The following is a 27,014-nucleotide window of genomic DNA, read 5'->3' as shown; positions in this document are numbered from 1 at the left end:
CCTGGTAGAAATGCACCTTGTTTTTCAAGGTTAACAACATTAAACATAATAAGATTATCTTGTCACTGATTGTTTCTTTTTTAATGGGGCCATTTCATTATTGGAGGGAAAAAAGGGACTAGGTTACAGTGGCGGATCAAAAGGGGGGGATGCAGGGGGGGGCACCCCTCCGTATTTATTGGAAAATTTGTCATTTTCATGTGTAAACTTGACCAGAAATGACAATTCATGTCCTAGTACCCCCTTTTTTCTTAAGAATCTTCCTTTTCAAAGTGCCTGGATCCGCCCTTGGGTATGAATCGGTGATACATATACTTGTAGCTAGTACGTACAAGTAATTATTTTTCCATAAAATGTCAATCTTGAGTTTCTAATTTTGGCTTATATGTATGCACTATAAGTTGCTTTCCATGAAAACCTTGAAACTCGAATTCATCAAAATTTTAGTTTTTTTTTGTTATTTTATGTTTATTTCCGAGAGGACCAATTCTTCTACTTTACACTGCGAATTGTGATATTTTCCTCTGCAGTTTACATAAGCCAAGTAAACTTTCATGTATATTTCCAAATGCCTATTTCTTATGAGAAAATTATTTTATTGTAATCGATTCTGATAAAAATAATCACTCTTTTTCACAATCTCCGAAACGGAGGTCTTTGTATCTCCTAAGTCAAAGGAGCGGCAAACCTCGGTTTCGGAGATTGCCTTTTTAATATGGATCATGTACATATTTTTCCAAATGTTAAAAGCATTTGTTCAATTTTTTTCATGTGTATAACATGCATTTGTTTTCTCCGTCCTCTTTTTTATGATATCTGTATCACTATTATTTCTATTAAAGGATTGTAACCCTAATCTCCTGCACAGAGGGTATATTCACTATTCCATTTATTGGATGTTGGAACAGGTGCAAAATACAATAGTACACACCCCTACATTCTGATAAGACTCCTTTTTTTCTTTTCAACACTGATAGGAAACGCACATTTTTATAGATCGATGGAATTATTTTTTTTTTATCAAGGGGCCTTTTCTTTAAAAAAAGAGAGAGTATGAAATGCACCGGTCCATTACGCCTCCTATAAGCTATCGGACATAAGCTAAGTGACATAAGGCAGTGAATCAGGAAGCGGCTACTGTTTGTAAGTATTTAATTCGTGGATAAGGAAAGAAATGGAATCTTGAATTTGTAGTTTTGAGGTTTCTACTATACAAAGAATGGGAATCTCCTTTTCGTTGGGAACCAAATTCGTGGTTTGTCCTACCCACGAAAGTTACGAAAATTGGTACACCGCGAACAGTACTATTTTCACAATATTACATTTTAGGTCACTGTGGAGGAGATGGATTTTATCCATCTGTTCAAAAATACAATTTCCTTGCTTGTGACGTCATTATTTGACTTCCCGGCAACGCCTTTTCCTCATTTTCTACAAGACAACCAAACAATGTACTGTGACTGGCTGAACCGCAGCTTATGTGTTTAAAACTACAAAATATGTTTTACAAAACCCAAACGTACAGACAAATATGATATCGCTATATTATTCAACTAAACAGGCAAAAACAAAAAAAACATCAAAATCCAAATACGTCATATAAGAATCTAAAAACACATTCGTATCATTAATGTTCAACTAAAAAGCAATACAGTAAAGCCTGTTTTTAATCGAACCCTGACTAAATCAGAAACCCATCTTAATCAGATATTATCTGAAGCCCATTCATATCTATTTCAAAGCATTTTTAACTTGTGTAAACTGAAAAACTAACTAAACTTTGAACAAATTATTCACCTATAGAAATTCTGTTAAGACGGATATCACTGTGTAAAGGGTGTCAACTTAAACTATAACATGTCTTGCAATACAATCCTCAAATACAACTCATGCAGATCAGTCTTTTTGTTTTGGTTTACAGAATAAAATAATGCCAGTATAAAGTTTCAAATGCTCATACTAGTATTTTTTGTGTTTGTTTTGTTTAATTAGTTTGTTTTTGTATTAATTAATCTAAGTAAGTGAACTAACAAGACGAACTGGTGAAAATATGCAAGATAAAACTTTCATACACGAACACAAACATTATAATATACGCGAAAATAATTGTCTCTTCTGAGAATACAAAGGAAAAGACATACTAGTAGACTGTCAGGAATGGAGATAAAAATCAAATCGAAAGAGGAAATAAGACGGGAAAATATATTCCGCTTGAACCGAGTAAGTAAGGCCTACTTGTGCGATATATCTTTGATTTACATATGGCTTGTAACTTCAAAGTATACTAATAACACAATAGTATATAAATAATTGTCAGATGAATTAAAAAAACATGCAAAACAAGAAGCTCTTTACAGCGAGCAAAATAGTTAACTTCGGAGGATATCTAGCGGTTATCTTACTAAGTATTACCTAATGGACTGAATAAGGTCGTAAACTGGACCAATTCTGTTCCCTGGAGGGAATTGTTTTACTCGCTATAACGAACCGTTGTTTGGGATTATAGTTAACATTCCTTCTTGTACAAGTTTTCATCCTCATCTGTTTTTTTTATACCTGGCCACACGAAGTATGTATTATATGACACCTTCCGAAAAGTAGCATTTCCGTCCTTATGTCTGTCCCCGAGGGTTGCCGGGTGATAACTTGATACCGTATCAATGCATTAATAAAAAGATCCGTACAATTGTTTAGTTCCATCAAATACAGATCAAATTCAATTTTCAGCAAAACCAAAAACAGCAATTTTGATCAAAGCAAAAAGGATACCACCAAGTATTGCTTTTATAAATCTTATTTTTCAGGATATGGCAAATGCAGCGAAATTTGGAAGGACGAGCGAATTACTGAAACTTATACAGCTAGGGGCCGATGTCAACTTTGTATCTCCATGTAACTTTGTGAGTTTAAATACCAGAAACCTTTGCAGTGATTCGCTACCAGCTTGTAGAGCATATTAGTACTTGTTATGCAGAACAGGTAGTATGACAAAAGTTTCGGTATTTGGCACACTACATACATAGCGTTTTTATATCTTTGAAAAAAAAATATATATCGCTCGCCGGAAATCAATTTATCTTGCAAAATGGCCAATCCACAAGAAATTATTTTGAATGGTCTATCAATTTTTCAACAGGGTTACACACCATTACATCACGCAGCGAAAGAAGGGCATGTCGATACCGTGACAGTGTTGCTGAATTATGGAGCCAACACGGAAGCAAGGGATAAAGTGGAGGTATAAGTTCAAAAATTATTGCGATGCGATATTTTTATTGCGAAAAAATGCGACTGACATTAAATCGCGATGATTATAATTCCCATTAGTGCAAAAGTTGAATTTTTCTCAACCCCCCCCCAAAAAAAAAACAAAACAAAAAAAACAAAAAAAAAAAAAAAAATTGCATCGTTTACTAAATGACAAAATCGCGACAATTGATGCACGCAAAATACAATTCCTACCACGTTCTTGTTCTTTAACGCCTTTCCGAACACGTTCTTGTTCTATAACGCCGTTCCTAACACGTTCTTGTTCTATAACGCCTTTCCTAACACGTTCTTGTTCTATAACGCCGTTCCTAACACGTTCTTGTTCTATAACTCCGTTCCTAACACGTTGTTGTTCTATAACGCCGTTTCTAACATTCATGTCTTTGTTCTATAAGATCATTCTTAACATGTCCTTGTTCTATAACAGCATTCTTAACATGTCCTTGTTCTATAACATCATTTTTAACATGTCTTTGTTCTATAACATCATTCTTAACATGTCCTTGTTCTATAATATTATTCGTACCAACTTCTTGTTCTATAACAAGGCATTTTTTTTTCTTACAGAACCGCACACCTCTACACTATGCAACAACAAGAAAGAAAACTGATTGTATAAAAGTTCTTTTAGACAAAGGAGGGGCTTATATTGATGCAAGAGATAAGCATGTATATTATTTTTGAATAATATTGAAATAAATTATAGCATTTTCTAAAAGATAGTTATGGGTCTTTTAGTTCTTTTACTTAAACAAGTATACAAAATATATTTTATAGCTAGTGCTCCACTAGATATACATGTATCATCGTATTGAATTTGGGAGAAAAAGAACTGGATCATAAAATGAGCAGTTTATTTTGAGTAAGAAAAATTGTGAAAATTAAAAAAATGATATGCATTGAAGAACAGGATTTGTGTAGCAATTTCTGCTTCTCTACTTGAACCCGTCATATTGGTCAAAAGCCAAATTCGATAATATAGAAATGTAATTACATGAATTGTACAGTTTTGTAAGGTTGCTCATTTTAGACACATAATGCATTAAAATAAAATAAAACTAATTATATGAAGCTGAAGAATTTAGAATAAAGTTCCAGCTATTTTGATTGCAGTTCAACAATAAAAAAAAACTCGTATATGAAATCTCTGCGTTTATTAAATCATTGTTATGTTGCTACAAGATTGAAGTCATCACTACAGAAGATTTATGGTCGTCATCATGAACTCGTGGATCGTTATGGTGTATCCATCAGCACCATGAAAACTGATTTATTCAACCGGTCATAGTTTTCCTTTTCTCGTTTGTCTACCCCGGACTTGACTTTTTATGAGCAACTCGGCGGGTGTTTCTAGAAAAGCAGAGGACGCTTACCCTACCGGTGCACCTGGTCCATGCTCCCAGTTTTTAGTGGAGTCCGAGTTGCTCATTTACTTTTGTTACTTTGTATGTATGATTTTAGTTACTTTATGTTCTTTGTTGTGTATGTCTGTTTTCCATGTCTGGTCTTTGTCCCTGGATTACATTCTTTTGATTACCGCTATAACCTTGGTTCCCTTGATTACTCTTCCAGAAGAATACCGCATTGCATCACGCAGTTATCAATAATGAAATGGATGACGTCATTGCCTTGATTTACAGAGGAGCTGACAGAAACCTTAAAAACGACAAGGTATGCTATACGCTTAGTTTTACCACTAGATTCTTGAACAAGTAAAGGCACATACAATAATCGGCAAAATAAATTAATGTTTACATAGCTAAACCAAGATAAGCTTACGTACAGGAAGCAAATACAATATGCACATATATAGTAAATATTTCACAGACACTGTGGTCATGCAAAATTAACTAAATTTTCTATTTAAAATGGGGGTCGGAAGACCACTGCATCCTTTGGACCTCATTGTATAGGTTACGCATGAATAATTTACGTCCTCCCAACCTCTCATACTTGAGAGGTAGTCCAGTAAATAATCTCGTTAGTTGATGAAACTTGTAGCTATGATGTTTCAGGAACAGATTCCAATGGATATTGCTGTTAACAAAAGACATGATGACTGTATAGAGATTCTATTACGTGGACCTCTAAAAGAAGATGGAAGACAAGACAAGAAAAGAAAGAAATAAAGTCAAATACAAAGCTGCCTTTTCATTTGAAATTCTTAGTTGAACTCACTAGAACAGATTGATAACGAGCAACAACTTAACATGACAGTTCTGTTTAGAAACCGATCAGGAAACAACAAAAAGTATTATCACGATTCGCCTCTCTGTTCCAAACCCTAGCACCGATACGGTAGTATCCGAATAGGTCTCCTTTTTCACGCCGTATATAGTTACGATCCCAGTGGCGGATCCAGAAAGTTTCTTTTTTTTTTCTATAAAATAATTCGGATTGCCCTGCAGGTTCCGCCTATGGGAACGATAAATTCTTTTTACAACTGTTGTTACGAGTACCAGTTAAATTGGTTTCTTTCTGTATTATTGATATGATATATGCCCGTTTCACCCTTCTAACAAAGTCAAACCTAAAAAAAAAAAAAAAAAAGAGAAGAAAAAAAAAACGCACTTTGAAGTTGTCGATAGAGAAGCATGACCGTTTCGACCTTTTGGATCCAAGCCAATCGCTCCGTAACGAATTTACGTCAAGGGAGACCGCGCATTGGCATTTGTTTTATAAATCGTATTTTATCAATGAACATGATGCTTTCTCGATCATATATGCGCTAATACAATAAGATACGTATTCCATCGTAATTAAGCAAGATGCCTGGCTCTGTCGGCTATCTTTAATTGTTTCCAGGTAATCAAAATGAATAAGATCAATACCACTACAAACTCCCGATGTTCACAGAAAATGCATTGTTTTCAATTATCGACTAAATATTTTCTCAACGAGCAATAATGTACCAAGTACGTATAGATGCATGCAATGCACGTGTTTGCTTTGTGCTTTATTTTTTTAATGATGTGACGTTAGAGGATAATATATTTCAAAAATGGTAAGCTGTTCGATCAATAATTTACTTTTCACAACTACTAAGTAGTTACACTATTTGTTGTGAATAACAAGCAAAGTGACCCCTTGGGGTCTTCATGACCCTGCAAGGTATCATTAACCTACAATATGGGTATATATTTATCGATCTATATAGACGATAAGCATATAAAGTACAGTAACGAAGACGCGTGAAGGTTGAATCGTGAATTCTACTTATAAAGTTCTTGTCATTTATAAAATAAAAGCGGTTGGAGGAAATGATTGGAAAAGGGGGGGGTCTTGGAAATTTAGGTACCACAAGATGGCGTCTCGAAAAAATTTAGATATATACATGTAAAGGGCTTTAATTTTTTTCTATAAAGTCTTTCAAGGGGGCATTAAACTTCTCAACAAATTAAAAGATTAAAAGGGAGGACAGGAAATCGTAATAAGTTTTTGAAAGGGGTCTTGATTTCCCCCTATCTCCACGGAAATGTGTTGAAATATAATTGAAACAATTGAAAATTTCCTCCTATCCACAAAAAAGAGCCTCCTGAAGTCACATTCTGTATTTTAAAACTTTATTAACTAGTCATGTCATTCTTGTTTATGTCCTGTATATAACTTGGAGCTTGCAGTGGGGTATAATTTATTGCCAGTTACAGCTTGTTAAAGAAGTAACTTCTGAGTTAAAGGAATTCATAAAACAGTTCAAGATCTCGGCGATGGAACCGGTGGATATGGTTATTCTGGGAGTTCTATTAATTTCGTTCAAAATTTGGCAAAAAAAACAACAAACAAACAAACAAACAAAAATAGGTAAGATAGTCTAGTAACCCTCCTTTCAAAATATCTGATCTTATGACAGTCAGTTCTCCTTATAAACCAAAAATGCTTGAAATTGAGGATACTACAAACACCACATTGAAATCTACCTCTTATGTTCTAACATCGTTGGGAATTTTTCAGATCCTTCTATAAGTTTACATTACTTCCCTGTATCAATTTGTAGCGATATATATATATATCCACACACAAACGTCTCAGAATGTGACAACTCTATTCGCAACACTATACATATATACAAACGTCTCAGAATGTGACGACTCTATTCGCTACACTGCTCCATCGGATCAAATTGATACAGGGAATATATGTAAACGTACAGAAAGGTCTGAAAGATTCCCAGCGATGTTAGAACTGTTAACTTTGCGATGCAAATTTTTGGTTGTTCCCTCCGCGGGACTCGAAGTCGTACCACTGTGACATTTATTGCAATACCGCCTGCACAAAGTCCAGCGCCCTAGACCACTCGGCCAGCTAGGCTATATAAAAATACTACCATACATCGTGTACTAAGTTACAGCCCTAGATTAATCCTACGAGGAGGAATGACCCGGCCAGCGCAAGCTATATTTCTATATAGCCTAGCTGGCCGAGTGGTTTAGGGCGCTGGACTTTGTGCAGGCGGTGTTGCCATAGATGTCACAGCGGTACGAGTTCGAGTCCCGCGGAAGGAACAACCAAAAATTTGCATCGCAGTTCTAACATCGTTGGGAATTTTTCAGACCTATATATATATGTATATAATCAAGTCAAAGCAACACCCCAACTCTAGAATCGATGCGAGGTTGCCAATTTGCGATGCAAATCTGGTCGCTCCCTTAGCGGGAATCGAACCCCTTCTCTTCTTTGATATCTATGGCCACAACGCCTGCACTTAAGTCAATTGCTCTAGCCCGCTCGACCAACTAGACCATAAAAATATAGCTTTCGTTAACCGAGTGATACTTGATCGTAAGTAAATCTAGAGCGTGAACATTAGCACATGATGTAACTGAATACGACAACCTCTGATGGTATCGGGTAAGACAGTAGAGGTTTTGAAACATCTTGCAAATACAGCCACATCAAGTAGATATAATACGTATAAGAGGTCCAATGGGGTGAGGCAACTCTACCATCTTATTTGTTAGTGCATTACTATGTAGATACATAGCATGCACGGCTAGGAATTAACATAGAATGTTAATACAAGGATGCATTTATACATATAATCAAGTCTAAGCTACACCTCAACTCTAGAATCGATGCGAGGTTCCAAATTTGCAATGCAATTATATACTCACATACCGATTCAGCGACTTGTACCAAATTATACAGGGACATGGATATGTTGCCCATGGATATAAGTCGTCATTTCAGTAGTTCTATTTACGATCGGCATAATGACCCGAATGACCGATATAGAGTGTCAGTATATATGTATATGAACTTGATAGATCCAGTACGGTTAATGCATGTCTTGCATAACACCAAGCTCCGAAACAGCGTCTGACGCTCGAAATTCACTCCGGGAAAAAGTAAATGATTTCGACGTTTGATTTGGTATGCAGCAGTAATAAGAGAGGAAAGGAGCGTCTGTCGCTGCGTGGAGCTAGGCAAAACACCTACAAGAATTGCACGTAATCCCGATGTATTTGAATTCAAACCGGTTTTTAACAGGATTCGTGCTGTTCGTTTTTCTATGTGTACTTTTTAAAAGATATTTTCTGTTGTAAGACTGCTTCTTCGTTTGTTGTTCCCGGCGTTGCAATGGCAATGAATTTCCCCTTGTTTGCACGTGCGTAAAAACTTAGTCTTCTTTACATGAAAATGAATGGGAAGATTAAATTCTGTGCTACAACGATCAATGTTGTATCATTTACTTATTTATAAGACTAATTGTCAGACATAGCGAAGAAAACGGGACTGAACATCAATCAAAATTGAAAATAGAAACCGAAAATCAACCCAAAAGCTCATTTAAATCGATTTATATAGCGACTTCATAGGATGAGGATATTTTTATTGTCGAATTCCCTGTAAAATTGTTTTTTTTTCTGTTGCGGGTCTGATGCATGTTTTCTCTTTCCTCAATGTAAGTCCTCACTGTAAGGGTCATAACTCCTTAAGACGGAGGAGGCAGTTTCCCCTTCCTAACTTTTGGACAAATTTCCCTTTTAAATGAACAAAATGAAAGAGAGAGACAACAGCAATAGAAGTATGTATGAAATGACGGAAACGACTGTACTTTCTTACTTGAAGAGATAAGACAAAATTTATTTTTTTCTAAAAATAATGGTTCGACATTTATAAATATACAGGGACGTAAATGTCAAAGAAAGAGACATCTGTCTGGTTATCGTATCGTCGTTTTTACAGTTAATAGACTTTAAACTGGCTTTTCAGACTTTCTTTTCGGATGCAGCTCTTGTTTTGTTTTATTTTTTGGCGCAAAACCATAATTATTATAATATATATCTCCCACTTGCAAAGATTTTTTGGGTAAAATTCTGACCTTTCAAAACTATAACCGTGTTCAGTTACTGAGCATATTTCAATTTATCTACACCAGAAATGAGCAGATATACATTCAGTAGTCAATGGACCATTTTGTGTCTTTTTTTTCAGTGACTGCATTACTTTCAAAATAACTGCTAAAATTGTGTGTTGGTAATTATGTGACAACTTTGATATAAGTACTGGATTCAGATGATTACTATATACTATTTAATGGAAGGAACATTGTCCCCATCTAAAATTAAAAAAAAATGCATTTTCGCATGGAAACTTTTGAAGAATTTATTTGCCTTCTGTGATAAGTCAAGATTTGTATTTTTTTTGTATTATTCTATTTTTATGCTAAGGTTTGGATAATTACTATGTATATACCAGCGAAATTTGTACAATTGCCTGCACCATTGGCAGATTTGATTTTTGTAAAACAGGGTCTTTACATAAAAAAAAATCTTAACTCCTTATCCCTTACATAATATGGGTTAATGTTTTCTTTATTTCTAATCTTTATCAATTGTTTACTTAAAACACATTTTATTTGAACTATTGTTCATGAAAACAAGTCCGTCACTTAATTACGAGTAATTGGCTGAATATCCCCCGGGAATTATTTTGCCATTTGCAGATCTCCGGTTTAGATATGGACGCGACACGAGTTTCACACGTCTGATTACAGGTAAAAATGTATGTATTTCATTTGAGGCTACCTTTAAATCGACGCTACATACAATTTGGATTCTAATAGAAGTATCATTACCCTAAAGTCAGTGTGCGTGGACCGTTGTATATAATATGTATACCATTTTCTAATCCCTTTGGAAATCGATTCCGAAGGTCGTACAATCTCCATTTTCTGCGGGTCGCTTCGACAATTGGGAGACAAGATAAATTAGGCTAGAAACGTAAGTCATTACCATGCTTAATTATCATATTTTATATTTATTATAGTTCGATGTTTTCTTTGATTTTCCATTATTGATTTCAATTTGAATTGTGGCTTTTTATGTAAGTAATGCAACCGTGACGGAAAAGGTCTTGTGATTCAGCTTCAACAAGCATGCTATTTTCGCGGAGAGCATGCGTACGTTTTCAGAAACTACCATTTACAATCATTTACCTGACGTGTAAACAATTTTAATATTGTTTGTTTTTATTATCTTGCGTAACATTTGCACTAAGTACTTAAAGGTGTCTATTTATGATTTTTCGTGTACGAGCTTTAACAAGTTTTCATTCAGTTACTTAGCAACATGACGCTCATTTTAAATCAATAAATGATTTTCTGTATTGACATAAATCGGCCAGTATTTACAATTTTATGTTTCTAATTTACGGGTCAAATATTTTCGTATGTAATAGATTTTTATGGATGACCGCGATCCATCAAATAACATGTTACTTTTGACTCATTTACAAATACCTGTATTTCAAATGGAAAAAAAGTGAAACAAGTGTCCTTTTCGACAAGTGAATCACATGTGTTTTCATTGAGTCGGATGTCTACAAGTGAACACATGTACATTTAATAAACGTACACATGCACGAGATTTCAATCTTTTAAAATATTATCATGCTATATGGTACGATACAAAGCGTGTTCTTGTCGATTATGAAACACCCCGATATTTAACCCTCATAGTTACTATATCTGTGCATAATAGTTCTTTAAAAACCTGGTAGGTACTTTGTATAATTATACCTGGCTAGTTCGTCGTTCCAGAACTGACTTAGTAAATATTTGTTCTAAATCTTACACGTGATTATGAATTTCTTAATGTGAAACACGGGATATTTTGTGCATAGTGGTTGGATTTAAGTTTCCATCATGGTCATTTTAATTGAGTTTCAGACATAAACTCCGAGGAAATATCAAGAGAAAGTCTTTTATTTTAAAATGAAATATGGTTTCAATATTTAAAAAAAGCTAGAACATTCGTATTCAGGGATGTTGTGTAGATTTCTCGATTTTTTTTTTATGTCTTTCACGTTTTTGACTTCAAATTTAGACACCACCGTCACACGTGATGACGTACAAAAGATCTTCCACATAGGTTACATAAGTTTAAACGCTGATGTACTTTCAACATTTTAACCCAAGCATGCATACATTTAATAACTAAACTGGATCCAGATTTACTTGCTAGTATTTTTTTTCTTATGGTTAAGAATTGTGAATACCATCCAATGACCGCCTGCACTTATACTGAGGGTATCATCCCCCTTTTTTGGACTTGAGATTTTGGTCATTTTTAGAGTGTACTTTAGACATGGACACACAAGTCTATGGACTTCCAAACAGCCGTACTTTGTACTTCAAATTTCATGGAATTTGGACTAAAAAAGTCAAATTGTACTCTGTACTTGACCCAAAACATGGAGTGTATACTTTGGACTCGAAAGGGGGTGATACCCCCTATACTGTAGGGTCCGAAAAATATGCCATCTAGACTCTTGTGACTTGTTGCCATGATGTGCATGCAATTTTAACATGGTACCAACTGATGTTCTGTCCATATTACCGCCTTATATTTTGGGGATGGACAGAAGATAGGCTAGCAATTTTCACTTTCTTTTTTTGTTCCCCTCCATCATTTTTAGATTTCCATTCCCCAGCATAAAACCTCGGTTAACTTCTCACGAGTCCAACCCCTAGTTCCCACCTCCAGACTACGCAATTCACCCCCTCTTTTTCCATTTAATACCATATCCTGGCCCTTGTCTTGACCAAAGGTTAGAGTGGGTGAATATGGGATAGAATCACAGACTCTGAAGATTTAAAAAATGTATATAAAAAATCTTGCTTAGTGCCCGTGCCTGTGAAGCGCTCTACTTTGGGCTTTCACTGTTTGCCAGGTTACCCCCCCCCCCCCTCCAGCAGAATGTTTAACTTGTACCCGAAAGTATTTACTAACTAGACGCGGGTGCATTGGTTGCGTTTTTTTTTTTTTAATCTGACTTGTTTTACCATCGAATTGATGATCTCAATCGATGATGTTCACCAATCGAAGTTAATGATATTAACAGTTGGTGCACATTTAAAAATATGTATACGCATAATTTATTGAATATTTACAGAAAAAAAAGCTGATACGAGTGTTTTATTTTGAATAGATACTCGTCCTTGTGTTTAGGAAGTATATTATTTAATCTGCACTTCAGAATTGTCGGCATCAATATTAGATTTGTGAACCTTATTCACAAATTGATTTAATCAATTTGTGAATAATACATGTATCATTATTGATTAATTAACGAATGGTAATACACATGTATTTAAATTACATGTCTGTAGGAATTCAGAGATCAGCAGATAATATCGACTCGGAAACATTAAGTCGTTAATGAGGAAATAGTTGAAGACCTGTGATAAGATACTTGTGTTCAATATCGTAGCAGTTCCACATGTGATAGAACTATTTGTCATGTATTTTGAATGGAAATTCTGAGAATTCTACGACACCTAGGGAAAACAAATTGTACTGAATGAGAAAAGTAGCAATCGCACATTTTTTTCTTTAAGGTTTCAAGTGAAAATATCTACACAAGGATCTAATAGAGGTTTAGACTGTTATTGGGATTGCGTGCAGACATTTATCATTATATTAAGCATACCAGGAAGGTAAGTTACAACAATTTTTATTTGCACACGTTTCGATCTAAATTTTGACCCACTATTTCCGTTTTTAATTGACTAGGTTATACTTGTTAAAATTTTACACAATATTTATTGATTTATATTTCAAAATAATTGTTCCTGATACTGATCTTTCATTACACCAGTCTAAAAGCGTCTGTAGTCATACACACACATACATGACTAACTTGATCTCTGCAGACGACCATTTTCAAAAGAAGGGAGAATTGATCGACGTAAAAATATGACCAAGTTAGTAACAATTTTATTGTATGTAGACTACACTAAGACTTCACACAATCCATTAAATAAGGACTCGCTCTTCATCGATTTTTGTTCAGTTGATTAGTTCTTTGTAGATGTTTTCTCGAAGAAGATCACATGGTATGACGTAAGAGTTATGTGTCGACATTGTCTAGAAATATTCATAAAATAATTTTGTAATCTTTAATTTCCGTAAAATGCTTAGATCTCCCCGAATTATAGACCGTCAGTATTTTAGATTTATTACATAACAATTGAATTGCCATTGAACACAACCCTAAACAAATACTTGTCATTAAAAAAAATCGAGATACAATATGATTCATTTGAAAGAGCCATAAGCTTCAATAGAGTACTTGTGCAACATCCAAACAACAAGGCCGCTCTTGTCGATTAAGTGCATCATCGATCACTTTAGTCCAATTCTTTATAATCCATTGGTCATTCAGTTTTATGGCTTTGTTGATTTGATGCTTATTGGTCATATTAACTGGTTTTAAGAATCTTTTTTCTCATTGTGATGTATTGTCGTGAATAATAAAATCAGATTTCAACCCAAAAGTGATTGTGACCGATCATGGTGGTCTAATTTTAAAACAGTTATCGTTGATCGGTCGCGATAGAAGTCGGTAGGATTGATGTTTCTAACATTCGTATTCGACTCACAAGAATAGTAATGCACGCGCGGGAAAGTACGTTACCCCTAAAAAATATCTATGGACCCTACTACAGAGCATCGATTTAGTATTTTTATATAATTTTCTACCAGGTGCAGTTAATACAGCAATCCAGCAAATAGTAAATAATACATGTTTAATGCATATTTATATTTGTATCACGTTACGACATTCATATTTAAAAATACATGAAGTTTTCTCTACATAATGATAGAAAATAATTACAGCTTAAAAATAAATTCGTGGTTCGATTTAAGGCCTTTGTGTTGAATATTTCTATAAAATATAACTACTTAACCACAATGTTTTATTTACATTTTTAGGACAAAATATTAACAATGAATTTTATTTAATAGGCTTACTTGTCCAATCTTGATTGATATTAATCCCCACAGTACATTTTGCACCCGTCCTTAAATATTTGGGTAAACAAATATAAAATCTGGTCAACTGATTAGAGAACATTTAGATTTTGTTACCACAGAAAGTAAATTGTCTGACCAAGGCCTTCGGTGTTTACTTCGGTCATGGAATAGATTGTCATTGTCGCTTAGTTTATAGGCTTATTTTTCTCGATATCGATAAAAATGTAAGTCACTAATCTTGCAAATACATAAGTGGTAATATTTTTGAATTATTGGTATCTTTAAATACAGTTAAACGTGTCTGAGCGAATGCCTGCAAGTAACAAGTACTAGTATGATTAAAAATCCCTATGTAGTGCATTCTATATAAGCTTAACCAGTATATAAAGACCATCTGTTTTTACAACGATTTTTATTTTTGCTCTCCCTTGGAAAGTTTTCTCTTTACTTTTTCATTTCTTCCTTAGAAGAATCATTCACACGGGTGACCCCATGATGTTATGGTCTTTTCTGTGTTATCTTATCCCTTGTGGTGCTCTTTGGCCTTTACTTGGAGATAATGTAAAATCATCCAGCGCCGTAAATGTTCTTTTGTTAGACTGTCCATGAAGAAACCAAGCAGATCCTATAGTATAGTTGGCACAGAGAAAATTCTATCTCAACAATTTATTTTGTTCCAGTATATTGTTAATCATATTGTTATGATTTCTGAGATAATAGGTTTTTTTTTCTGTATCAAAAGTTGATGACTCAGAATATATTTTGTTCAAAGTTTCTCTAACAAAGTAACTAAATAATGCATAGAACAAAGAGTTATTTGGTACGTGCCACCTTCTGCTTAGGTCTTCCATGAAAACTCTCTTAATACCTTCTGTGCCATGATAGGGGCCTCTGATGGTCGGGTCTATGTTCAGATCAGAAAACCGGAAGTGAGTCACCAAATATGGGATTGAATTTAAGAGCATTTTTTCCCTAAACCACGAATCTTTCAGCCAATGCTTACAAAATTTGCTGCCGGCTTAACAATCTGATTTTACGAAATTTCTACATAGCGAATGGGCTTGTGGTTTGCTATGCAGACACACTACAAATTATCAGATTGTGAGGGAAAGTCTGTGTTGTGCTGTGGAAAGTATAAAAAAACAATCAACATTGTGAAATGATATATACTAAAAGACACTCAGTACTTGGCCTGAATAAAAAACGCCCAAAATATTAATGATGTACTGACAATCATAACTGAACCTTGAACGGAACTGAAACTTTACAAGAACACCCCTACGGTCTAGGTGTGTTACTGTTTAGGGTAGGACACTGTTATGTACAAACGGTTACAATAATTGAATTTATATGTCATTTGTAAGGAATTATCAACACAAAAGAATCTTGTGTGGAATGAACTTGATCCGGTTGCTCCGGTTCTTGGAAATGTCTAGAAATATTGACAATGAACAAAGTGTGAAATATAGATTTTTGATAAGTCTCTTTCAGATAAATGTTGCCCTAAGTTCCCATTTTGCCAAATATTCAGTCTGGTAAATATTTATTCAGACCATTAAAATCAATACTATGTATATATTTTATATTATTGTCCTTTGATCTGGTCACGGCATCAAAACTACACGGTTAAAGAACTACACATTACACCACATAGGAAGGATGATCTGATACAGCCTAATTTCAATTACAACGAACTTGCTCCTTATATGCGAACTTTATGACGATTGTGGTTTCTCTCCGGCTTGCTTATGTTTCTTAAATGTACATGTACATCTTTACATGCTTGTCTTGGATCGCAGTTCTTTTTAATCCTTTTTTTTGTAAACAGAAAATTTGCCTTTTAGAGTCCTTTTTCTTCTGCGTTGAATGATGGGAATGAAACACGAGCGAGCACGTAGTCGATTTGTACTTCTATGTATTTGCATTGTGTAAAAGTTTGAACTTTGGCCTTGTTTGCCCCGAGATAGTGCGGTTGTAGATCGCTCCAGTATTTTAATACGGAAATGATATGTCCCTTGTTAGTAGATGATGTAACCATGCGTCATCTGACTGTTGCTATCATTTGTCAAGATGACTTTTATGGGATTTTCAATATTTTATCTCAAACTGGAATAAATAAGATAAAAATCATATTCTCTGAGGGGCATTAATTTGAGTTTACTCCATTTGCCTTTTTTTTGCTAGTTTGCATCCTGTAAACTCCCTTATTTCGAATGCAAAAAAGGCCCCCCCCCCAAAAAAAAGCAACGGAAGCTCGAAAGCTTTAAACTGTTTAATTTTATTCACGGGGCGATTTGTTGTTTTTTTTCCAAATCGCCATGGTCTAAAGTCTTATATCATCGAATTCGCTGAAAAAAATATACTCATGAATGTAAAACTGCTTGGATTTTGAATTTGTTTTGGAGTAACATTTTTAATGCAGCATATCACATTCTGTTCAATAAACTAAAAGCTAATGTGTTCTTTTTTGCAGAAAGCGAATGCACTCGAATATCTCTGCGTGACTCTACTAAAGCCATTTTTGGCTATTTTTTTTTAAATTGACCTTTTATTAATTTTAAAATATCAATCTCTATACCGAAAGATTACCTTGATTTTATCTGATGGGATAGATAATAATTTAAATGCATTCTATATATTGTTCTTTACAATTACAGAGCATGTTTTACGTCACTTTGACCTTCATTTCGAGACTTGTAAGGCGAGCAGGTCGAAACAGTTTTACAAATGTTGTCTGCGATATTTTAGAACATTCGGCCATGATTGAGAAAAGAGTAATCTTTTCTTTAAGTCTCGAGTTTTAAAAAGTCGCATTTTTCTTTATTTGAGAAATTTTTAACGTGCCGTATTCTGTTCATACTGTGATCACCGCATGTGTCAGGTCTTTTATGACAAACAGAATTGATTGGGCATTTTAAACCCGAATCAGTAGTTCAAACATTGAAATTGACTACCCAGTTTTTAAATCCCCTGTTCGTACCGTGGCGTTCATTGACCTAATCAATGCCTTTGTGACTAATTAGGTTTCCATATTAAATAACAGTCTATGCGGGTTTAAAAATCATGACATTTTTAGAAATTCCACTTTTTGACTCCTACCCACAATTCAGAGAATGTTTTATGATCAGACGGTGGTATTTGTTTTGCTTCCGCTAGTTGTACACAGGGTCTTATAAAACACAAAAACGAGAACCTAAATTCAGGATTATTGCTGAACTCGGATTATTGTTTTTCGTCTTTTGTATGTTTCTAGTGTTATTTATGATCTCGGCTTAATCAAGTAGTGGGCATTTGTTTAAATGAGGGACCAACAACTAGCTTACAAGTTTGAATGTTTCGTCACCTTTCTGACGCTTCAACCTAAATTTCTTGTAAGATCATATACTTCTTCTCAAAAGAGCTCAGTTGGTTTTTACCCTCAGTTATTGTATCACATTGATAACATATAAACTTTGACACATGGCTTCATAAAGATAATCGGCTAAAATTCATATGAAGTTTTTTTTTCAATTTTATTTTTCAAGCCAACGAAGAGATAAAAAAGAAAATCTGTGTCAGTTATTGAATTCGTAAGAAAATGGAAACAACAGTAAAATGGTTACAGTCGGGAACAGATTGGTTTTTCCTGGATTATTACAAGCCTGATGAGCTCTCGGAGCAGAACCCGGGATCATACTTCCCGAAGGCGTCTCACATGCTTTTACCGTCCATAGCTTTTGGAGTTCTTTTAGTCGGAGTCAGGATGATCCTTGAAAGGTAAAGATTGATAATTAATGGTATGAGTTACCAGATACTTGCTGCTTAATATGGTGGGTGTATTTTCGAAAATCGCGGATCCAGCGGTTCTAGGCTGTATTTGCTCATTTTTGCTCTAATTGATTAGTACAAAATGAATTGATTATGCGAAATCATTTTTTTGCATGAAATCTTGATTTTTCACAAATTCTACCCATGGACTACAATTCTATTAACGCAATCCTGAAATCCTAGATCCTCACCTGCTGACAACAGCTGTCTGATTGTAAACGTAAAAAAGAACGTCGTAGTCTAGCCTTCACCATGAATGTGCATCGAACAGAACTACACGGGAAGTCTGATTTTAACCATCACACTTTTAAACTTTCTCAATAATACTCATAAAGCGCCAAATCGTGATTGTATTAAGCCATTGATAGTCATTTTTTCCACATGTGAGTAATGCACGAATAAATTGTCACATTTTAGTAATTTATTATTTATGATTTATTTTGAAACAATCACCACTTTGTATATATATTTCATTTGGTAATGAATTGATGGATTCGGCCGAAGCGGGGAAATTCCTGAAAGATTGTAAATGCGTTAAAAGTAAGGAAAAAACGAAAATAAATGGTAACAAAAAGTTTATCTCTGATCTCGACTTCCAACAATATACCAACAAACGACACATACACATGTATATGTTTTCTGGCCATATGCATGCCCCTAAAAAGGTCACATGTCGTAGGTACAAATATAGATAAGTTAAAAAAACCGCCTCCGTGATCAGGGAGAAAAAACTATAATTTTGGAAAATATTGAGGACATATTTGCTGTCTGATCCGCGTTAACATAAAACTATATTATATCTAAAACTTGTGTAATTGCGTGATGCCCATAGAGATAGATGACCAAGTTTGACATTTCAAGTAGTGAAGGGAACAGTTCAGTTAAAAAGAGGTATTTTGATTTTTTTCTACCCCATATTACAGTCTTGTCTTCAAACCTGTTGGAACAATGTGGGGAATAAAACAGAAGAAGATATACAAGATAGCAGACATTCCTGAGCTTGAGAAGGCTTACAGGATGTCTAAGACTCTACCACACGAGACAATCAAAGTAAGTTATATCTTCAAATTGAACACTTTAATCAACAAAAATGATAAAAAAATATTAGAAATGAATGACAAATTGTTTTGCAAATTGTAGATTTTTCTTAAGATGAAACACAACTTGCAATTTAAGCAGACTATGTATTGATTCATAAAGATGTGAAAAATACTGCTGATATTCAGGTCAATATTACTTCTGAAAAAAAAATAGTGCTGCACTTTGAATCATTTCAATATTGCCTAATCAGGAAAGCGGTCTGAATTTGTAGGGGTTGACAAAGAAAACAAACTTAACTGAACGGCAGATTCAGATTTGGATCAGAAAACGCTACCAACGAGATGCACCAAGTACTATGAAAAGATTCTGTGAAAGCAGGTACTTATTAATTAATGAGAGGCAAAACAATTGGTGAACAATTGGATTCCTAAGCAATATACATGCTAAATAGAAAAATAAATCTTTCAATTATTTACATCTCATTCTCTCTGTACCAAAGATGTTGGTGTTTAGAAAATAGAGATAAATAGACATCATGCTTGATGAAACAATACGAATATTGTCTAATGCACTTGCTGTCTTTGCAGTGTGGTTGCTTGTGAAATAGACGAGCTCTCTTTAAAAGGGGGATTTATAATTACCCATTGAATATACATTGAAGAAGTATGTATCTAAGAAATAACCTGTCCTTTTGTTTACATGATTAAGAAAGTGTTGGCCCCCCACCTTGAGAAGGCTTACACAATGCCAAATACCTACTTTTAATAAGGTGTGGGTGCCACCCAAAATTATGTAAATGTGGAAATGTTTCTGCCTTCACACAATGCAGATATAGTAGCTGCTATTTTCCTTTATGTTCAGAACACCATTTACCAAATTTTCCAATTTTCCCTTTGAATAATGCTTTCTGAAATCTGATGCGATTCTTCAGAAAGGTCATTAAAACAGAAATTTGATTGACTATTAAAATAGAACAAAAAAAACTTAGTAATGTAACTTTAATGAAATTGGCTTTTTTAGACAAAAAAGAAATTGATTCCCTCCTGATTGTTTCATTGAATTAAGCCTGAACTTTGACTAGTTTTGACCCCCCTATTTAAAGTTTCGTGTTTTAAGACATATTTTTTTGCTAAACAGGTGTTGACTAAGTAATGACTTTCTATTGAAAATGGCTTTGCCCATAGCTACACACATTTATTATGATTTAATGATTCAGACACAACACTTCATTGAATATCCATACTTATGTTCTTGTCGTAACACGATAAAGATTTGTAAACACTTCAAACTATAGTGGTTATACTAAGTGCAAATAAGTTTTTTTTTTGCTGAAAGATTCGTGTATTGCATTGAGTTACATATTGTCAGTATTTTTCTAGTGTCACATGTTTTTAACCGTGTTTAATTACTACTAAGCTTTTTATTGAGTAAGCTGTCTTCACCACGTGGTCTTCATCAATTGATCATTTCCTGTTAACTGCAAGGTAGTCGATGAGTATGCTTTATATACACTTTTGGGATTTTAATCCCTTTGTTCTTCCCATGCTCTACCTCGCGGACGTATATATAACACATGCTCATCTACTGCCATGCATTTGACACGAAAGGGTCTTGTTAATTAACTTGATACTTTTCTGTAGAAAGACATGCAGATTTTTTAAAGATAGGCGAAACTTTTACCTTAAAGCTTTATTTACACATACTCTTTTTCGTTTATTGTTAATGTGCTGGCCAAAGATATTCTTGCACAGAAGGGAAACAATCATGATATACCAGTTGGGGATCAAGAGGGAGGGTTTCAGGGTTTGTTATCCCCTTTTGTTGAAAAAAAAAGACAAAATAGCTAAACAACTACTGCCATGAATTCCATCATTTAGATTGTCAGGATCGGACCCCCTTTATAGAATATAAAAAAGCAAATCATGTACATGTACATTTATATTGAAAATTCGATATGCTGTACACGTGTTTCAAGGAGTAACATCTCACCAGCAGCATTAGAATGAAATGTACACCAAGATTCAAATAAAAAAAATAAGTGTATACAAGAAGTACTCATGACCAGTACTATCGAAATAGAAAGCCAAATCCATAACCGAGAGATTCTACCATGTACAATACAAGGAATGAAGTCTCAGTGTTTTAGATATTTTTGAATTTGCAATACTGCAAAATTTGATTAATATGATAAATAAAATCAGATATAAGTCTGAATACCTTTGGTCCACCAGCACTGGCATTTGATTTTTGATCAGCCTCTGGATAAGCATTAATTTGTTTGAATTATGTTTTTATGTATTTGAAATTGTGCTTAAAAAGTTTGCAGATCCTAAATTTTGGCAGACTTTATTGCTGACCTGATCCAAAAGAAGTAAACATCGTTTAGCTAGATCCTTTAATCTCAGTTTCCGCTATATGGATGACGTATTATCGTAAAACAATCCTAATCCTTCGGGGATTCGATACATCGCATCTACTCCAAAGAACTTGAGATAAAGGATACTACAGACACTGTGAAGTCAGCCTCATATCTTGACATACACTTAAGAGATCGATGGCAAAGGAGAACTATTGATCCAACTATACGGGAAACGCGATGACTTTCCATTCTGTATTGTCAACTTTTCTTTTATATGTGTCAACATGCCTTCAGCAACTGCGTATGGAGTTTTCATATCACAACTCCTACGTTATGCCAGAGCCTGCCGTAACTAAGCAGACTTTTTGTATTGCGCTAGACTTCTTTCAGTTAGGCTTATGTTGCTACAAGATTGAAGTTATCAGTGCAGAAGTTTAACGATCGTCATCATGAACTTGTGGATCGTTACAGTCTAACCATCTGCACCATGAAAACTGATTTGTTTAACGTATCATAGTTTTCCTTTCCTCTTTTGTCTACCCCGGACTTGACTTTTTATGAGCAAGTCGGCGGGTATTTCTAGGAAAGCAGAGGACGCTTACCCCACCGGTGCACCAGGTCCATGCTCTCAGTTTTTAGTTAAGTCCGAGTTGCTCATTTACTTTTGTTACTTTTTATGTATCATTTTTGTTATTTTATGTTCTTTGTTGTGTACGTCTCAGTTTTCCAGGTCTGGTCTTTGTCCCTGAATTGCATTCTTTTGATTTCCGCTAGAACCTTGGTTACCTTGATTGCTCATGCTTTAACTACCATTTTATTCGTCATCGTTCCCTTTGTCCGTGAAAAATTTTTTTGGTTTGGTTGCTGTTGGGTTGAGTTTGACGAAGAAAAAGATGCTTCCTTCAGATATAAATACATAGTTTTATTTTGCCCCTCTTTGTTTAATGTTTTTTTTTTTCATCACGTTATATTTTGTACTATTCCCGTTCAAAGATTTTTTAAGAAACAAGGACAGAATCAAGCACATTAAGTGCTTATTTCGACACTATACATATCCAGACATAAGAATAATGAAATATGTACTGTAGGATGTTTCTGTCATATAATTGTTTGTTTTAACAAGTTCTGCATTTTAACACAAATCGTAATATTCAATTATAATTCCGGTATTATTTCCCTATTTTGCATTTTCGTAAAGAATTTGTCTTTCAGAAAGTTTATTTTTCCTTGTATCGGTATTGTTTAAGGGATGACTGTTCTATTTTTTTCGGTCTATGAAGAAATAACCTCAATCACGTGGTGCACATTCAATAACCTGCGGAGCAGCTTATTTTCAGGTGTGCAACATGAGCATTGATGTTATTTCAAATAGACCGAAAAAAATATAACAGCCATTCCTATTAATTTAATTTTAGTTAATAATTAAAAAAAAAAGATTGATGACCTCATAGTCACATTACAAAATTTGGATTATGAGATGATGGACATTTTTTTATTTATCCAATCAAAAATCATGTTACGTCTGAAAGTACATTATATTGTAAAACGACTTTTGATCTCTGACATATTGATATTAAAATGTACTAATGTTGTCCTCTGCTGTTGCAATATGCCATACAATGATGTAAATGTCTGCCTCAGTGTGTCCATTTGATCTTTACACATGCAAATAATGTTCACGTGAAATTCATATGAGTCGAGCTTGGCATGAAATTCACGTGAACTTAACATGAAATGCATGTTATTTCAACAAGAAACTAATTTCCTAAGATTTTGATGTAGTAGGTTTGCGTGATATTCATACTTAAAATCACAATGAAAAAATTCCTAATATAAAATTACCCCAGCTGCTGAAATCTAATGATACGATTCTCCCAAAGGCCAGCGTTTGGCATACACCTCACATGGGTTACATAGATTCGAAAAGCTTTTTCAATGTACAAAGATGAGCACGATTGATCTAAAACTATATTTTCTTCGTTTAAGACAGGATTCTTTGTCAATATTACAGGAATGTTGATTGAGGTTGAATCGATCGTTGATATTGTCCTTGAGGAAATCGATTTGTACCTTTAATTGAAACCTGACCTTTGTTTTATTTTATATAACATGGAATAATTGATGGAATAAATTTGATTTAAGGACGATTAAAATTTCAAATTTCTATTGTCACACTCTCATCCTTTGTCAAATTTTTTAGTGTTATGGATTGAGATTTTTTTTTTCATTTTGTTTAGTTAATATTTCCCCTGAATATCGGCTGTGGTAAAGGTTTCCTGGAGTTTACCTGGATCATTGTTAATAAAGTCCTTTAATCTGTATCAGTTGAATTCGATTTTCACGTGTTTTTGTCTTACTTTAAACATGTGTTACCTTGGCCTAATTGTTCCTTTTTATAAAACAAATACTACAACAAAATCATCTGCAAATTAAATGCACATTACCTTCAAAAGACATCGATCTTCTGAATAATTATTTGTTCAATTATTGATGTTTTCCTTGATACCTTCATTCATCAATCGATTTATAACAATCACTGGATGCAAGATTGGTCATACTGCACTATTTATAGATTAATAATTGAAATCTGAAGTCTACCACGAATGTTTAGGCCCCCTAAATAGGCAATTCTACATCAGACATTCTATTCGTTTGTTTTATCCTAATCGATCCCAAAATGGTGAACTTTGGCTTTTCTTCCTAATAAGGAACAACATACACGAGACACAATGGCGATAACTAGTTGCTTCTGCAAGCTGTACAAATCATAAATCAAATCTGCGTGTTAGAGTGTTCGAGAAAACCTTGATGACAGAGGCTATTGAATATAACATTAAATACACAGAAGTATAGACACCTAGCAGCGATAACACCGTCGGTCCAAACGATTGTTTTATATCATTGCCCTATTATCAGTAAGCGTGTTGACTCTGAGCCCGTGATTTCCGACCATGTGCCATAGAAATGAAGGTGAAATAACAATATGGTAATAGTTCGGACCGAAAGTCTGAAAACGTGTTTAAATATGCTTTGATTTATTCTTATATATAGTTTATTTTAGGTTTAGAACTTCTTATGCATTTAATTCTAATGCTGATTAGATGTTGCTTATTGCAAGAGTAATCAAGGGAACCAAGGTTATAGCAATAGTCAAAAGAATGTAATTCAGGGACAAAGACCAGACATGGAAAACAGACATACACAACAAAGAACATAAAATCATACATACAAAGTAACGAAAGCAAATGAACAACTCGGACTCCACTAAAAACTGGGAGCATGGACCAGGTGCACCGGTAGGGTAAACATCCTCAGCTTTTCTCGAAACACCTGCAACACATGTACTGCTTACCGAAATTTACAGTATTTGTATTTACGTGATTGCTATTTTTGTAACCAGTCTTTACTTTTAAAGAAGAATGCTTAATACATTCAAAACCTTTTCTTTTTGGATTTTAAGATATTTTACAGAAATTTTCATATTTGAACAAGATTTGTTCGTATTGATTTAAGATTAAATTTAAATGTGAATTAGGAAAGTGTATCATAATTTGAAAGGCAGGGGTATTATTTACAACGCTCAATTGGGATAAAAGATATTGACATAATTGATTATTCAGAGATCTTCAATGTCATGTTTAGAAACAACAAGGGATCAACTGAAACATTTCGCTCAAGTTAGAAATATAGATTGATTTATGAAATCTCAAATGAACATTTTTGTTGAAAAATTGTCAGAAGCTGATAGCTAAAAGTCGTTTTATATAGCCTACTAAAATGACCAGCTTTTGAATTTATTTTTCTAAAGACAAACTAAATATATAATTGCCGAAAAGTATATACTTTGAGGCGAAGCTCAAGAATTTGAAGAAGGTCTTATTTGTAAAAGATCTGAAACAAGAAACACTGCAAATCAACACCGTAGTTCGATGAAATTTTTTTTGGATATATTTTCATGACACTCAAGCCAATATCTGTAGCAGTATTTTCAAAATATGTACAAATTTCAGTTTAACAATTTTTGGCTCTGTTACAGCATGTCTGTAATTTGATGTTCTTTACGTTGTTTCCATCCACTCCATGAAAACTGATTTATTCAACGTGTCAGTTTTCCTTTCCTCTTTCGAATACACCGGACTTTTATGGGCAACTCGGAGGGTGTTTCTAGTAAAGCGGAGGATGCTTACCCTACCGGTGCATCTGGTCCATGCTCCCCGTTTTTAGTGGAGTCCTAGTTGCTCGTTTGCTTTTGTTACTTTGTATGCATGATTTTAGTTACTTTATGTTCTTTGTTGTGTATGTCGGTTTCCCATGTCTAGTCTTTGTCCCTGGATTACATTCTTTTTATTACTGCTATAACCTTGGTTCCCTTGATTACTCTTTTACCATCACCCATACTAGTAGGTAATCGTGCGTATGTTCTCTTTACATCTGGAGTATGTACCTTTCTGATTGATTACCAACTTCTCTCTCTTTTAATTATCTACAGGGCCTTTAAAGTTTGTCCAAAACTATGTCTGAAATTGATAGTAATTTGGCTTTGAAACATATTTTGCATCTACTAAGTACCACAAAACTCAAATGAATTAAAACTTGAAACTTTGATCAATTGATAAACTTCCTATATTTTATTTACTATTTTTTTCTTTTCTGGTTTTAGTTTTTATTTCTTTTCTGAAAGGCGACCTATTCTTCGTCTTCTTGTCCTTATTGTAGTGCAAATGCGTTGTCTACGGAAATTACCGTCATTTGTACCTTGTTACTCCTGCTATAACCTTTCTTTAACATTTCTGCAAGACAGAGATCCAAAGACGCAGTGCCTTCTTTTTCTAACACTGCAATGTTTATAATTTGGTAATAAGTATAGGGAAGCGTGTAAAACTTGCTATCTTAGTCTTATATATAAGGTTCTGCATTCCCAAAGATTTTAGAAGTGTCAAATTTGCAAAGTTTTTTTTGTTCCCTCTGCTCTCTGCTGTGGCCTCGGAATCGTACCGCTTTGACAGATCTACGGCAAAATCGCATGCACTATCAAACGTCCTTGACCACTCGACCAGCTTGGCTGTATATACAAATGTTTATTTTTCTTGTTATGTAATACAGAAAAAACTGTTTCCTTTCCTCTTAATGTAGTTATCGGTATTTCAAATAAAATTTCAATTCAAATCATTTTTTTTTTCATTTTTTCTTTTCAGTTGGAACTGTGTTGTGCTGTCAATATTTGGGATATATGGTGTTTATGCCTTGTGGGACGTAAGTTATACAACATGTACTTA

The 27,014-nt window shown here is 34.3% G+C and overlaps 2 protein-coding genes across 8 annotated transcripts in view; both read left to right on the top strand.

The window, feature by feature from the left end:
• Positions 1-1,090: 1,090 nt before the first annotated feature.
• Positions 1,091-5,412, top strand: LOC148612602 (uncharacterized). Of its 2 annotated transcripts, none has more exons than XM_088594211.1 (6): positions 1,091-1,143; positions 2,805-2,900; positions 3,137-3,238; positions 3,838-3,939; positions 4,843-4,941; positions 5,286-5,412. In XM_088594211.1, the coding sequence occupies exons 2-6, from the start codon at positions 2,808-2,810 to the stop codon at positions 5,397-5,399; spliced, it is 510 nt and encodes a 169-aa protein (XP_088450337.1). In that variant the 5' UTR covers positions 1,091-1,143; positions 2,805-2,807; the 3' UTR covers positions 5,400-5,412. The 2 variants fall into 2 exon arrangements, with proteins under 2 accessions (XP_088450337.1, XP_088450336.1); XM_088594210.1 differs by lacking the exon at positions 1,091-1,143 and adding an exon at positions 2,013-2,220.
• A 4,909-nt stretch (positions 5,413-10,321) lies between these two features.
• LOC148612601 (ceramide synthase 5-like) overlaps positions 10,322-27,014 on the top strand; it is a 31,781-nt gene continuing 15,088 nt past the window's right edge. Inside the window, exons 1-6 of one of the 6 annotated variants that reach the window (XM_088594203.1) lie at positions 10,322-10,493; positions 13,112-13,210; positions 18,056-18,287; positions 19,262-19,388; positions 19,651-19,757; positions 26,934-26,991. In XM_088594203.1, the coding sequence (XP_088450329.1) occupies positions 18,109-18,287; positions 19,262-19,388; positions 19,651-19,757; positions 26,934-26,991 (471 nt within the window). In that variant the 5' untranslated portion in view covers positions 10,322-10,493; positions 13,112-13,210; positions 18,056-18,108. Of the gene's footprint in view, positions 10,494-11,302; positions 11,322-12,853; positions 13,211-13,352; positions 13,478-14,595; positions 14,756-17,632; positions 17,773-18,055; positions 18,288-19,261; positions 19,389-19,650; positions 19,758-26,933; positions 26,992-27,014 lie in introns of those variants that run through there. The other 5 variants (XM_088594206.1, XM_088594204.1, XM_088594208.1 and 2 more) reach the window with 5 other exon arrangements.

The sequence above is a fragment of the Perna viridis genome, chromosome 7 (genome assembly GCF_037379345.1).
Source record: "Perna viridis isolate PV_CMFRI_1.1 ecotype Kerala chromosome 7, ASM3737934v1, whole genome shotgun sequence".
Lineage (NCBI taxonomy): Eukaryota > Metazoa > Mollusca > Bivalvia > Mytilida > Mytilidae > Perna > Perna viridis.
Note: the sequence above shows the minus strand (reverse complement) of the source record. Positions and strands in the feature narration are given on the sequence as shown.

Coding starts and splice junctions, on each gene's coding strand:
- LOC148612602 (XM_088594210.1), top strand. CDS start 2,158: ATGGAGATAAAAATCAAATCGAAAGAGGAAATAAGACGGGAAAATATA. Junction 2,221..2,804: donor ATATATTCCGCTTGAACCGA/GTAAGTAAGGCC, acceptor CTTATTTTTCAG/GATATGGCAAATGCAGCGAA. Junction 3,940..4,842: donor TTGATGCAAGAGATAAGCAT/GTATATTATTTT, acceptor TTACTCTTCCAG/AAGAATACCGCATTGCATCA.